At 45.2% G+C, this 15,046-nt stretch overlaps 1 protein-coding gene across 1 annotated transcript in view; it reads left to right on the top strand.

Moving 5' to 3' along the window:
• The window catches only part of Pygl (glycogen phosphorylase L), a 34,894-nt gene that overhangs the window by 10,769 nt on the left and 9,079 nt on the right, over positions 1-15,046 (top strand). The window contains exons 5-10 of the mRNA XM_057783097.1: positions 5,375-5,506; positions 8,805-8,916; positions 9,431-9,513; positions 12,742-12,885; positions 13,294-13,386; positions 14,810-14,956. Of these exons, the coding sequence (XP_057639080.1) occupies positions 5,375-5,506; positions 8,805-8,916; positions 9,431-9,513; positions 12,742-12,885; positions 13,294-13,386; positions 14,810-14,956 (711 nt within the window). The remainder of the gene's footprint in view (positions 1-5,374; positions 5,507-8,804; positions 8,917-9,430; positions 9,514-12,741; positions 12,886-13,293; positions 13,387-14,809; positions 14,957-15,046) is intronic.

Below are 15,046 nucleotides of genomic sequence, written 5' to 3' on the forward strand. Positions count from 1 at the left end.
ACAGGGGAGACTTGTGGGCGAGAGCTGTGATCTTGTCAGCAGGCCTCCCGGGAGGAAGCGCATCGCCAGACTGCAGCAAAGCAGGGTTTCCCCAGCTCGTACTGCTGGTCAGCAGGGGTCATGTCTGCAGCTATCTGGGTCCACAGTCAGTGTTCTTGTGTACACGAGAGTCTTGCCCTCCTGGGCATGGCTGTATAAGACCACACAAGCATACTCTCTTTTTATACAATAATACTAGATAATCTGTTGACTGCTAATAAGCTTGACACATATTTAATACTTTGTTCTACGTAAATGTAGACAAACCCGTCCAGACAACTGTAGTTATACCTTTTGAGATCTCAACTATTGGTTTCTTTCATCTCTGGTAGCTTTTTGAGACTTCGGCCAAGGCCTCTGTGGAGTTTCCCCTGATCTTAGTATAGACTGCACCCTCTCCCTCTCTGTGTTTTACATACTCACCATTGATAAAAATGTATAAACTGCATTTCCAAAAAGTTGAACTCCGTCAGCTTCACATGGGGGTCCAACAGCCTAGAGCAGGGTTTGGGTGGGGCTGTGTAAGGAAATGAAGCCGACTTAGGGAGGGTAAGTCAGGTTGGGGGCCCGAGATCCACTTTCTCCTTCCCCAGTACCTAGCCACCAAGGAAGGAAGGAACTATAGAAGATTCCTGTGAATGTTGAGTGGAAAACAAAGTTTCTGAAGGACACTGCTGGGAACGGAGTGGGAAGACGTTAAGCTATAAGCAAAATATCAAATTTTGCTAAGGACAAGTGTTGGGTATTTCTAAGTAAATAAAAAAAGCACTAAGTAAATAAAAACTGGGAGGCAACATGAACCAGAAGGACTCAGTGATTCCTAACTGAGATCTAATTTCACTCCTCATAGAAAGCACGGCATGAAGATTGTGTTGCCCCTGTTCTAGCCTCGGTTTTTTTATCCTCATGGTGGAGATGCCGACTTCCCAGAGTTCCTATGAGAACCTGCAGAGTGGGCACACAAATGGGCTCCTGGGAGAAGGAGAGTAACTCCACAAAGTGTGGAGCTCTGTGAGAAAACGTTAATGTAACCGTGGCTACCGCATGCTTGAGTGCTTTTATTAAAGCGGAAGGTCATTTAGTTGTTTGGGGAGAAAAGGGATCTAATATTGTATGACCGGACTGACGACAACTGTCCAGAAGAGAAAATGTTTTAGGAAGGAAAATACATCAGGAGCAGCAGACGTGGCTCAGTGGCTAAGATGAACGCACTTAATGATCTTGTAGAGGAGCTAGATTCCATTCCAGTGGAAGCTTACGGTAGGCACCTGTAACTTCAGTTCTGAGGGATCTCACTTCTCCTGGGCTCCACAGGCTCCTGTGACACCCAAGAATCACATAGAAACAAAAATTTAATAAATAAACAAGTCTTTTTTTAAAAAAAAAAAAAAGGAAAGAACATAAACCAAAGTTTCAACATGAATTGTCTTTGGAACACGGGATTTCAGGGAGTGTTTGTTATCTTCCATTTGGTCTTCCACGTGTCTCATATGCCATAGGAAATGTGTGCCTTATAAATATAAAATGCTGTAGAAATGAAAGCATGCATTTCTTTTCCCAGTAGCTAGAGTCTTCGCTGCACGCTGAGCTTAGCAGGGATTTATCCATGTGGCCAGCATTTTCACACCTCCTCATTGGATGACTCCCGCATCCATACTCTGTCTGAGAAGTAGACTGTGTGGTTCTCATTGTGGTCCAGACCATTGAAGACTTTCTTTTCTTAGGTTTTTGTTTTGCTTTGGGTTGCTTTGGTTTTGGTTTTTCGAGACAGGGTTTCTCTGTGTAGCCTTGACTGGCCTGGAACTCACTCTGTAGACCAGGATGGCCTCAGACTCAGAGATCTACGGGCCTCTGCACCCCCAAGTGCTGGGATTAAAGGCGTGTACCACCACCCAGCCATTTCTTAGTTTTTAAACTACTTTTGTATGAAAGATTCTAAAGAAACTCAGGAAACAAATCTGAAATTCCTCAAATGCATTTCGCCCTTCAATTTCATTCTTAATCATATAGACCAAGAAGATATATGTTTATAGCATTCTAAATTTTAAGAAGAGAGTCTGGGGCTATAGATGTAGTATCAGTGGTAGAGTTCACCTATATATGTGGAGCCCTGGGTTTGACACACACACACATACACGCTGCTGCCTCCAGCACCGAGTAAACCAGATTGTGTCAGTGCCCACTTATAATACCAACACTAGGGAGGTGGAAGCCAGAAGACCCAAGATCATCCTCCACTACTTACCAAGTTAAAAGGCTAGCCTGCACTACCTGAGACCCTGTCCAGAGAGGGAGGGTGGGGGAGCAGAGATAGAGAGGGGAGTAGAAGAGGGAGGGAGAGAAAAAGAGACCAATAGCTTCTGCTAATTCCAAAGTTAACCCCATTAGACATCATCGCTTCTTTAATTGTGTCTTACAAGCGGATTCAGAGGATATATAGTTCTACTCTCCGGCTACGTTATTTCTCAAGATGGGCTCGTAAAGGGCAAATGTAAAATATGTCACGTCATAAAACAAAACCATTTCCGTGAAAAAAATGCCAGGAAGTCTGCAGTCCCTCAGATTATGCTATGGTCGCGTTCCTGCACCCTGGTCCCTGCTCCCCTGCACCCCAGCTTCCCTCCCCCTACAGCAGATATAGCCGATACTGATGAGAGGTCACCAGCTGGGAACATTTTTAAAGACTGATCAACTTTTAACTTTTGGGTCTGTTCAAAGAACATTTGCAGAGAAATGTGTTGACTGAACTGAGGAAAGTAATTATGTGGTTAAAATTCTGGACTTGTCACAAATTCTCACGGGAACCCTGGAACCTGATCATGATAGTCCCTCATGAAGGCACTTGGCTGTCAGGAGGAAGAAGAGAATACCATTAAACAGCGTCTCCTAGAAGGACAGCTGACAGCAAAGGTGCTGGCAGGAAGGACTGACTTAGTCTCCACTTAGAACCTGTGCCAAGCCTTGACAGCCAGTCTCCTGGTTTCCGCTGCCTGGCGAGCCTCTAGTCATTCTTACTGAATTACCGGGGCTCCCCAGAAATGTCTTTCAGTTATGTGTGTTCTCAATAAGCAGAGACTCTCTTGGCATTTGTTCACGAGTTCATCCTCTGTGCCCCACATTTGAGGCAGAAAGTGTTTCTTGGAACCCTGTCGCCAGTGCGGTGCCAGAGCTGACCTCTGCTTCGCGGCTGGCTCCACTTGACTCTACTGGGTCATCCCTCCGGGGAGATGCCCAGGCTCGAAGCCAGCTAGTTTCACTCTCAGGAGCCACAGTTGCCGTGAATCAGCACCCCCAGCCTCCTGCCGGAGCCTCTGGACGGTCCTCAAACCTATTTGAATGCAAGGATCAAACAAAGCTCATCTCCCACCCTCTCCGCATGTTCATATACCTCAGTGATTAGTGCTCCCAGAGATCCCTGCGGCTACAGGAGAATCTAATTGGCAGGAAGAAATGGAAGTCAAGACGAGTTTTGCCCTTCCCACCGCACATGTGGCTCCTCCTCCGATCTGCGGTGATGAGCCTGTGACTGTGAAATCCCTACCTTTCAGCCCACCTTAGAAACTATCCTGAGAAAGCTGTTCACTGATTCCTTTCTGATTCAGCAAGGGACTCGGACTGAAATCAGCAAACAAACATGGCTCCTTACAAAAAGTGTTAGCCACAGGAAACAAAAACAGCCTTTTGGGGGCGGGGCAGATGAAGCCAACACGTAAGTGGTCAGCTGACTACTCACAAAGCACAAAGGCCGCACAGAATGAGAGTAGGGAAGGAATGGGTATGAGGCGCCATCCTGTCCCCTGGGCATTTCTGCTCCTTGAGGACAAAGGAGCCTGTGATGGAGACACTTTTCTCAGCAGAAACGTGGCTTCCGTTCTCCCAAGCTCATGACTTCCTATAGGAAAGTCCTCGTTGCCACATCTCCCTCTTGCCGTCCGTCCCTTCTGTGGTGTTCAACAACAGACCAGTGTAGAAAGGGGAACACCCCGTTCACACTGACCAGGCTCTCCATCTACCCACCCATCTGCTTATTTATTTATTCTATGTCTATATCTGTGCATATACATGTGGAGGCCAGAGGTTGATGTGTCTTCCTGCATCCCTCTCGACCTTATTTTTTTGTTATTGTTTTGTTTGCTTGTTTTTGTTTTTCGAGACAGGCTTTCTATGTAGTTCTTGCTATTCCGGAATTTACTCTGTAGACCAGGCTGGCTTTGAACTCACAGAGTCCCAAGTACTGGGATTAAAGGCGTGTGCCACCACCGACAAGTCTGACCTTATTTTTTGAAACAGGGTCTCCGTGAACCTGTAGCTCAGTGATTTGGCTAGTTTGGCTAAATAGCCAATCCTGGATCCATTGTCTTCATACCCTCCCCTCAGTGCTAGGGTTACAGGTGTTCACCCCATGTGTCTGTTTGTAGTGGGTGCTAGGGATCCAAACCAAGGCTCTCAAACTTGCCCAGCAAGCACTTTACCTGCAAGCTTCTTATCAGCTGAAAAACTCCACAAATACATAGTTTATTAAGTGCATTTAATTAATTAATTAATTCAACTATACCCCTTGGTACAGCGGTGTTATTGTTCTACTCTTCTTGATTGCTACATAAACCAAAATTAGTTTGATGTCCTGAACTCCCTAAATAGGAAATCTGGTTTTCATTTTTTTTTTTTTGGGAACAGTTTGTTATAGAGTAACATAAGTGCTGTGGAAGTTGAAATTGTCAAAATTAATTCCTTACTTTTTAGTATAGGGCATCTTCAAGTCATAATGCAAAGTTTGTTACCAAGTCAAAGTTCCATAAGGATTAAAGTGAGCAGCGAAGACTACAAAATTCTCTCTGCCTGTGATGAAATGAGCGTTAGTAAGAGAGAGGTCTCTAAGGAGCATTTCCTAGCTCATTCTGTGCATTCCAGGCACCAGAATCTTGACTGAAAGCTTCACGTTGGACCATGTGGTCCAGAAACTCAGCCGTTAGCCTTTCTAGAGGACATCCCCAGATGTGAAGTCATGGGCTCTGAATCACAAAACAAGTCTGTCAGGCGCTGTCATCTTCCTTCTATGTGGCCTTGAACTGTCGTATTTCCTCATCTCTGAAAAGATGGAAATCCGTGGCTCCCTCCTTTAGCGTTGCTGTGAGAATTAAATACAATAGTATGCATGAAACCCGTCATTGTCGGTGAGCGCTGTCATTGTCTTAGGATATGAGACAGGCGCAAAGATGAAATGAGGTAGGAAGACCCAGAGGACTTCCTTTCCAAAGCAGCACTCTTGAGCTTCTGTCAAAGATCTCGTGTGTTGTCCTCTAACTGATGGGCTGGGACCGTGTCTCCTTTCTAGGTGGAGGAGGCAGATGACTGGCTCCGCCATGGGAACCCCTGGGAGAAGGCGCGCCCCGAATTCATGCTGCCCGTGCATTTCTACGGAAGAGTAGAGCACACCCAGACTGGGACCAAGTGGGTGGACACCCAGGTAATCCGGTGTTCTTGTGACAAGCATTACAGCACAGGGGACATTGCACTGAGCAGGGTGTAGCGCTACACAGTATCAAGAATGAAGTATTGATCAGACACAGTGGCGCACGCCTTTAATCCTAGCACTCGGGAGGCAGAGGCAGTGGATCTCTGTGAGTTTGAGGCCAGCCTGAACTACGCAGAGTTCCACAGTAGCCAGGGCTATGTTGAGAAACCCTGTTTCAACCACTGCCCCTACAAAAAAAGAAAGAAAAAGAGTGGTGTCTTGTGTATCAAATAGCGGAGTGAAGTTGTGTAAATAAACATGCGTGTCCTCTTTGTGCTGCCGTTCCTCTGGGAGATAAGGGCTCTGAGGACAGGAGGAAGTGCCTTGCCCAAGGTTAACTGATTGACAGGGTCATTTTGCAATCAGCTTGATCAGATATTAATCAACTTGGTAGTACCTAGCTGATAGCTCCCTGGATGTTTAGTTCTCTGGTTTTATAAACACTGTTGATACCAAAGTAGAGTCAGTTTCAAAGCTTTTGCTCAGCCCATCACTGTACATTTTAGTACGGTAGTCTTCAAAGATGATCACGGCTTCAGCCCACGGCACAGTTCCTGTACAGTGACGGATCTGTGATCCATGATCACTTCTGAAAAAGTGCTGCTGCTGTTTCTTCAAGGTCATTTCCTCTGGAATGAGTCATTGTCCCACCATTCAATCTGCATATGGCCCAGTTGGCAGATTATAGCTAGTCCTTTGGCATTTGTGATTCTCTGTCGTCATATTTTCTGGTGAATGACCCTACTCCCTATTGGGCTGCCTTGTCCAATCAGCACAGCTTCTCTTGATATATTTGCTAAATAAAAGTGGTCTCAAGATGCTTATCTTAGTCATTCTTCAGAAACAACTAAATAATGCCCTTCTATGTCAGATGTCTTAGCACATTTCAGCATGCCTGACTTATAGCTGATTTCTTTTTTAAACTACTGGTTTATTTTACTAATCCTTAGAGAGATAGTCAAAGTTCAGAAAAATAAGACTTAAAATGTTCCCATCTGAATGTGAACTTACGTGGTACACCAAGTGACAGGTGAGGACCGAACCAGTGAAATGATGTAGGGTGTAGACCAGTACTTAGACTTAAAGGTAAGGTCCTGCTTCATTTTGCTTTCCATGTCTGGCCACAGTCTAAGCTGCACTTGGTCACAAATGCTGCCGTGTGAACTATAAACAGACCAGGTAATCCACTCTAAGAAACGGCACACTTGTTTGTATTAAACTAGTACATGGCATAGAGTTTGGTGCCTGCAACTTCATTAGCTTCCAATCTATCCAAAATTCTGCAGCTTATACAATCAATCCCAGAAGTGTTCTGTTTGTGCTGGAGGGCCTGCGGCTGGGCAGGTTTGTTTTCACAAAGCACCTTTGGATAGTTTCATGGCGAATCCAGACATTCAATCACAAGGTACTTGTGTCTATGTCTAGAGAAGCAAGGTTGTGGGCCAGAGATGATAGACAGAGTTGGCTGAAGACCTGCAGGACTCTATGGGTGAGAGAGTCATCGCCTGGATCAGCCCCACATTTGTGACTGGTGAGGTCAGAGCGCACGAGGCCAGACACGCTCTGAGCATACAGGGAATGGCTTCCAACAAGCGGAGCTGTTTGCTCGCTGTTGTGTAACTCAGGCCCATGGGGGAAGCGGATACCGGAGAGAATTAGCTGTGCTGGTGATGTGTGGGAGCCAAACGAGGAAAGATGGGGGGGGGGAGAAGCAGGAAGAAGTGGGGGGTCTTCATGGTACGGGGTGTCACCTGTGAAGGACAAAGGGCAGGAAGGGTTCGCAGGAGAGTGTCAGCCTCAGCGCTGCTTTGAGTGAGTGGTCCTTTGCTGAGCAAGTAAAACATACCTGTGGGAAACTCTGTAGTCTCTGGACATGTTGGTGCATCCCAGAAGTGACACACAGCCTTGGGGTGAGCTATGAGGGGACAAGTTCTCTCTGAAGCCCCTGAAAGGAGATCCAAGCTGGATGATCCTTAGCCTGCCTCTGTAACGCTGGGAGGAGCAGAGGGCAATTCCTGTTTAAACCCAGAGTCATTTCCAGTCTATTAATGACACCTCCTGATTGGTGACCTTCACTTCTTCGTGAAAGATCTTCAAGTAAGGGTGATTTATCCCATCAAGGTCCCAGTGAATGGGCTGGCCTAAATGATGAATCATATCCTTCCATGCAATCATCCTGCCAATCTCCCTCCTTGAACCATGGCTCTGATGAGATGTATTATTAATAAACAGGTCATTTTTCATATGAATTTTAAATGTCCTGTGAAACAGTTCCCTTCACCATCCATCTGTCTGAATTAGCTGTCACAAAGATGGGGCTAGATTTTCCAAAGCTGGCGTCTTGAACCAAGCTCAGCTAATTATCACCTGACTCGGCAGATCATGACAGAAGCCACTAAAACAGCTTTTCACAACATCAGAAAATCTGGCTAGCACGGCATTTTAAATGCCTCGTGTGAGGTAGCTCCATTGCTTTCCCGTTCTGTTGAATTTTAGCGTATTTGACATCAGATCATTGAGTGACCTACCCAGAGCCTGCCCTGACTGCTGCTGCCCTTCAGTAGGTCACGTTCATGTGCATTTATTTGCTTATACACCATGGTTAATTATCCTAAATCCTTTTCTACCACTAAAAACCACAGCAGTTTGTTCCAGTGCTGTGGCAGTACTTTCTCATCAGGACCACCAACTCCCAAATAATGACACAGAGACTTTATGAAATTGTGAAAGCTTGGCCTTTAGCTTAGGTTTGTTCCCAACTAATTCATAAAACTTAACCTGTTTCTGTTAATCTACGATCTGCCCTGTGACTTTTATCCCTCTTTCATTCTGTATGTTCAGCTCTCTCGATGTCTCACTGGTGGCTCTCATGGGCCTAGAGACATCTCCCTGATTTCCTCTTTTCTCCCAAAAGTCCTGCCTAAGCTCTTCCTGCCTAGCTATTGGTCATTCATCTCTTTATTAAACGAGTCAGAAAGTGCCTTGTCAAAGTCTCATCTTGATAGTGTGCAGAAAGATTTCCCCAGAACACAATGTTCCTCCTTCAGGGCAAGGAGCACAAAGGAATTGAGCATAGAAATGCTACGAGGGATCGGCAGCCCCTGACTTCCAATGCTCCCCCTTTAGTCCTGAGACTTCTCGAGTCTAACTTACACAATGTGGGCATGTGACCCGTCAGGAATAGGGTTTCACTGCAGCCCGCAGACACTGTTCAGCTTCCATCACCCCACCTTGATGTTTAATCCTGCAGGTGGTCCTGGCTCTGCCCTATGACACCCCTGTACCCGGGTACATGAACAACACTGTGAACACCATGCGCCTCTGGTCAGCTCGAGCGCCAAATGACTTCAACCTCCAAGACTGTACGTACGGCCGGGTCTCTGCTTTCTTTGTGTATACTGCGTATTGATGTCTGAAGTTGAGAAAAAAGCCTTGAGTTCCTGATCTTTAATCTTCAGTGACCAAGAAGGCTTTTTATCATTTATTCACTTGTTTGTTTGCTTATTTGTTTTTGGAGACAGGGTGTTACTAGGTAGCCCTGGCTAGTCGGAACTTGCTCTGTAGACCAGGCTGGGCTTGAACACACAGAGATCCACCTATCTCTGCTTCCCGAGTGCTGGGATTAAAGGCATGCACCACCATGCCTGGCTAAACTGGTATTTTTTGCTGCAAATATAGGAAGTAATTTTTTAAAGCTAAGCTTCACTGTCTGGCCTTGAATTCTCCTAGGAAGACCACTGTTAAAAGTTTATTGAAACCCTTTTAGATTTTTAGAAATCTTAGGAATTGTCCATGGCCGCACATGAGATGAGATCAAGATACTTGCTCCAACACTGGCTGTCTTGTCTATTGATGGTTTTTCTTCATTTCTTTCAGTTAATGTTGGAGACTACATTCAGGCTGTACTGGACCGGAACCTGGCCGAGAATATCTCCAGAGTGCTCTACCCCAACGACAATGTGAGTGACACAGGGCCAGCTTAGACAGGTCACTTCCCAGAGCCTCCCTAGTAACCTGTGAAACCGTGTGCAGAATAAGCTCCATCCCATCTGTCACTTTCCCCTCCCAATCAAGTAAGGAAGACAAAGTTGTGCAGTTTCTAAGATGAAACTTGATGCTTTGCTTTGATTAGTGGCTCCATAAACTGAGAAGGTCCATAGGTGTATTTCAGAACAGAAAAAAAAAAACTGAATTGAAATTTATGCCCTGGCAATGCTGAAGCATGCATGGGCAACCCGTATGTGGTGATTCTATTGAACTTGTCCATATTGGGTCTAAGTTGATGAGGATGACTGACCAGGTCTTTTCCTCAAGAGGGCACCAGACCTCATTACAGATGGTTGTAAGCTACTATGTGGTTGCTGGGAATTGAACTCAGGACCTTTGGAAGAGCAGGCAGTGCTCTTAACCACTGAGCCATCTCTCCAGCCCCATTTCAAAACAGAACCTAGATATAAAAGATGAGTGAAATGCTAAGAAGCCTGGTTTTGTTTCTAGATGGGGGCTTCATTGGTAAAGTTAGAATTGGGGGTGTTCCCTTCCTGGGCTCCTCCCACACTCATCTGACTCTTTCTGGATTTCTGTCCCCAGGCTCAGGGAGGTCATGGTGACAATGCCTACCTTTTCCGTCACTAGCTTGGGTCCTTAAGCTTTTCTTATATCAGGTTATCCTAATGCTATTCTAGAGGCTGGATCTGTCTGTCTGTGTATGTACAAGCATGTATGAAGTATGACACATATGTAGAGGCCAGAGAATAACCTTGGATGTTAGTCATGCCTTCTTTTTTGAGACGGGCTTTTCCCCTCTTTTGTTTTTGCCCACTGCTCTGTGTACCTGGCTATCCCTTGAGCTTCTGGGGATTCTCCATCTACCTCTCAAGCAGCGGGACCACAGACTACTCCCTCCACTCCCAGTTTTACAAACATTCTGAGTTTTACAAACACTCAGGTCCTCAGATTCTCTCAAGTGCTTTACCCATTGCGTCTTCTCCCCAGGTCCAGTGTGGGTGTGTGTGCATGCGTGTGTGTGTGTGTGTGTGTTACGGGGTCTCTTATCTCGCCCTGGATGGCCTGGAGCTCTCTAAGTAAACTAGTCTAGGCTTGAACTCTCTAGGGTCCTCTTGCCTTTGCCTGCTAGGACCGGGATTACATATGTCTACCAGTGTGACCAGCGTAACAACTTAGCATGTGTTTGGTGTATGGAACTGGATCTGCAGTGACCACCGCAGATTTTTGGTTGATTTATGCATCTGTAACTCCCACTTCTTTATGGTTAAAATCATGTCTTGTAGATGTAATGATTCTTCCTGAAAGTAATTTCAGATGCAACCAGATTAGTACTGTTTCCCAGCGGTGGTAGAGACCAGGGACTCTGGGGACCAGGATGCAGTTTAAGCTGGATGTTGACTTGGTGATGAACCATGGACTCTGAGAGGGGTGGAAGGAGTAGATGGATTTGCTGCAACATTTTCAGGAACCTAATGACATGTCTTTTTTCCTTTGTGAAAAAGACACGGAGCTGTTGCACATTTCAGAAAAGTCACTAAGCCCGAGTGCAAAAAAATTGTTGCCTTTGTTGGGCAGAATAAGAATTTTCCAAGTCTGCAGTCTCCTGCCAGCCAACGCCAGGCCTGGTAACTGGAAGGGGCTACCTTCTGTGAGAACCAAACCTGACTTGACCTGGAAATACTCATCTATAGTAATCAGATTGGTGTGTTAAGTTAGTTTGAGATTTAAAAAAAGAAAAGAAAAAAGGACTTTTGGGTTAAAGTAGCCCTCAGGATACTCTCTTGGTATTGCTTTATTTTTTCAGAATGGGATCAAAACATCATTTTTTTGTGCTATGGTTATAAAGAACAAATTCATTTTTCTTCCTAAATAGGACCATAGTCCATGTCCTGACTTCAGCCTTTATTCCAAGAATCTTGCTGCTTTTCTCACACTGCCCCTAGTGAGCTGTGTGCCCTGCTTAGGCCATGAGAGGCTTCTGATCACACGCAGGGTGGACACAGTGGGAGGATGCCTGACATCCTCCCAAATCGGTTGCGGTGCTCTGACTCCTCTCCGGGTACCTTGCCCAGCAGCAAGGGTCCTGGGGCACTGAACTGACTACCATGCTCCCCCCACCCCCATCGAGCACCTCCGAGAACCACTCTGACTGTGTTTATCTCACAAATCCTGACTCATCTTTAGGACTCAAATAAAGAATTACTAGACTATCCAGATTTCCAAAATACGGCACATTAAAATTTTTAAAGAAATTGTTCTCACTTCCATCTCCCCACTAATAAAGACAAAGATTATGTTTAATTAATAGTTTCATTGTTAGGACTTGAACAGTTCTCTAGATTAATAGATGCTTGATTTTATCATAAGTAGGCAGAGTCATGGTGTTTTTTTTATTATTTTTACAGTAATTCCTTCATTGTAAATTGTACCATTAGAAAAAAATGAAATCATATAAAACAAAGAATTTTTTTTAAAAAAAATGTAAGTACCATCTAGAAAATCTCATTGTTAATATTATCCCAGACAAGTTTACTTACTAAATGCAATTTCTTCTATATTTATCAAACATAAACGTTTGGAAGGACATGTTTGGAAAGGCAAGCGGTCATCCATTTCCATGAAGTTATTACTACTTTATGATTTGTCCATGCCCATAAGTGTTTGCTTGACATCCCCCCCACACACACACACACTACTGAAGACAAGCATAAGCTTCGTATTCTCAAATCCATTCCCCCATCACATACATGTGCCCCCCTCCCCAATTCTCTCACCATCGTCCTCGCTGGGCTCTCTGCTTGCTGTCTGCCAAATGTCAGTTCCTGTCACTCCCCATCGTTCAGAGGGCCTCCCACGAAGGTCATTGTTTCTAGGTTCTTATCTTTCAGTTCTGGGTTGGTTCACTGTTTCTTGTAGTATACATTCTTTCAGACCTCCTGGGAACAGGCATCAAATTAAAAACAAAACAAAACAAAAAAGACCCTTAAAGAAAACTATATCAAGTTTATTTAACAATAACAAAATGTTCCTGTTGTCTTCCCCAACCTCTTTATCTTCTATCTGAACACCTTCCCAAGAGTCCTCTCGGTGCCCTAATGTCCCCTAGGCAGTGGAGACTGGTCACATTTTGGTCACAGCTCCACTGCGACCCACTCTGACTCGGTTTCCCTGCCTTGAAGTTTTTTGAAGGGAAGGAGCTGAGGCTGAAGCAGGAGTACTTTGTGGTGGCCGCGACCCTGCAGGATGTCATCCGACGTTTCAAGGCCTCCAAGTTTGGCTCCAAGGATGGTGTGGGAACCGTGTTCGACGCCTTCCCAGATCAGGTGAATGATCAGACTGCAGCCATAGGCGAGGCCCACCACGGAGGACTTCCATCAGTTACCCTCTCCCAGTGGTCAGAAAGTTGGGCAGGCAGAGTCCATGTTTCATTCAGATGTTTCCTAGGAAGCGGGAGTTTTGTTCAGGTGGTTCTCAACCTTCATGATGCTGCGCCCCTTTAATACAGTTCCTCATGTTATGGTGACCCCTATCCTTAATATTATTTTGGTGCTACTCCATAACTTGATTTTGCTACTATTATGAATTACAATGTAAATATCTGGTATGCAGGATATCTGATATGTGACCCCATATCACGGGACCCTTAGCACTGCCTCCAGATGTTGGTGAGGACAGGAAGCCAGACCCTGGGCCGTCATTCACCTTCACACTGATGTCTTGTCTCTACTCAGGTAGCCATCCAGCTGAACGACACACACCCTGCGCTCGCCATCCCTGAGCTGATGAGAATTTTTGTGGATATTGAAAAACTGCCCTGGTCCAAGGTCTGGCATCTTTATTCTTAAACCTTTCAGAATATCTGGGTTGAGGGGCTCCTGAAAAGCTCTTTTGTTTCTTCTGTTCAAAGTAAGCTTCTGTTGCTGGAGTTCCACAGTTGAAGGGTATGGTTTGCCCCTTACCAGCGTGTCTCCAAACTACAAACTAACCAGCTACCAGCACAGCAGGAGGCAGGCCAGTAGCTGCATTACAGATTTATGAACGTATTTTGTTTCTAGGCGAGAAGACAGCGTTGGGAGTCAGCATTTGTATGTGTATGGGGTGGGGTGGTTGTGATTGCCTGTCCAGGCTAAGGGACAGCTTGGGTGTTGTCTCTCCAGGGTCATCCTGTTGCTGTTTTGTGCTCTTTACTCTTTTCACTCTTAGCTCTTTTGGGGGCCCCACCACCCAGCTCCCAAATAAATCACTCATGGAGGCATATTCTTTCTTACAAATGCCAGACATTAGCTTGGCTTGTTTCTAGCCAGCTTTTCTAACTTAAATTATTCCAACTCCCTTTTGCCTCTAGGCTTTTACCTTTCTCTGCTTCTGTATACCTTTTTTTACTTCTTTCTCCATGGTTGGCTGTGTGGCTGGGTTGCTGGCCCCTTTGCTCGCTTCGTGATCTTTCGTGCTCTCCCCTTTTCCAGGTTTTTCCTTCTATTTATCCTCTCTGCCTGCCAGTCCTGCCTATCCTCTCTTCTGCCTCATTATTGGCCGTTGAGCCCTTTATTAGACCATCAGGTATTTTAGACAGGAAGAATCTCAGCTTCACAGAGTTAAACAAATGCAGAGTAAACAAAAGCAGCACTTCTTTACATTGTTAAATGTTTCACAGCATAAACAAATGTAACATACTTTAAAATAATAGTCTACAGCATCGTTCACCTTATTTTTTGAGACAAAGTCTCACATTAGGCTGGGACTCATCAAATAGGCTAGGAGGTTGTTCAGTGAACCCAGGGATCCTCCTGCCTCTGCCTTCCCATGCTCTTGTTGTTTCCTGTGAATGCTGGGGTTCAAACACCGGTTCTCATGCTTGAGTAGCCAGAGTGTTAATAACTGAGCCACGTCCCCAGCTTGGGAACATTTTTAATATACTTTTAAAATGCAGAATTTTAAACCTGCTGTGTGTTTACTTAAAGTTTTAATCCCCAACTTTGACTATTTAATATTTAATAAATAAAAGCCATGTAGTGATCATGGAGAGAGTTGATCAGAATGCTAATTTCTTCTTATTATAGTCTTATAAAAAGCTTTTTCTTTCCCTGAAAAAATAAAGTATAATTCTGTTACCTGAACCATTTGAGGTCTCCAAGAAATTGAGTGTTCCTGACTGTGCACAGAAACACCTATGGCACAGGGTGGGCACCGAGACGTGCTGTGGGAATGTGCATTGAAGGTACAGAAACCGACCCTCTCCTCTTGCAGGCCTGGGAGATCACCAAGAAAACCTTTGCCTATACCAACCACACAGTGCTCCCGGAGGCCCTGGAGCGCTGGCCGGTGGAACTGGTGGAGAAGCTGCTGCCTCGACACCTGCAGATCATTTATGAGATCAATCAGAAGCATTTAGATGTAAGTCGTTTCAAGAGATGCTTACCTCTCAGGAGAACACGGCTGTAACGTGCCCAGGGTCACCACAGAGTTCTCCCTTCCTAAACGCGG

The sequence above is a fragment of the Chionomys nivalis genome, chromosome 10 (genome assembly GCF_950005125.1).
Source record: "Chionomys nivalis chromosome 10, mChiNiv1.1, whole genome shotgun sequence".
In the NCBI taxonomy this organism is placed as follows: Eukaryota; Metazoa; Chordata; class Mammalia; order Rodentia; family Cricetidae; genus Chionomys; species Chionomys nivalis.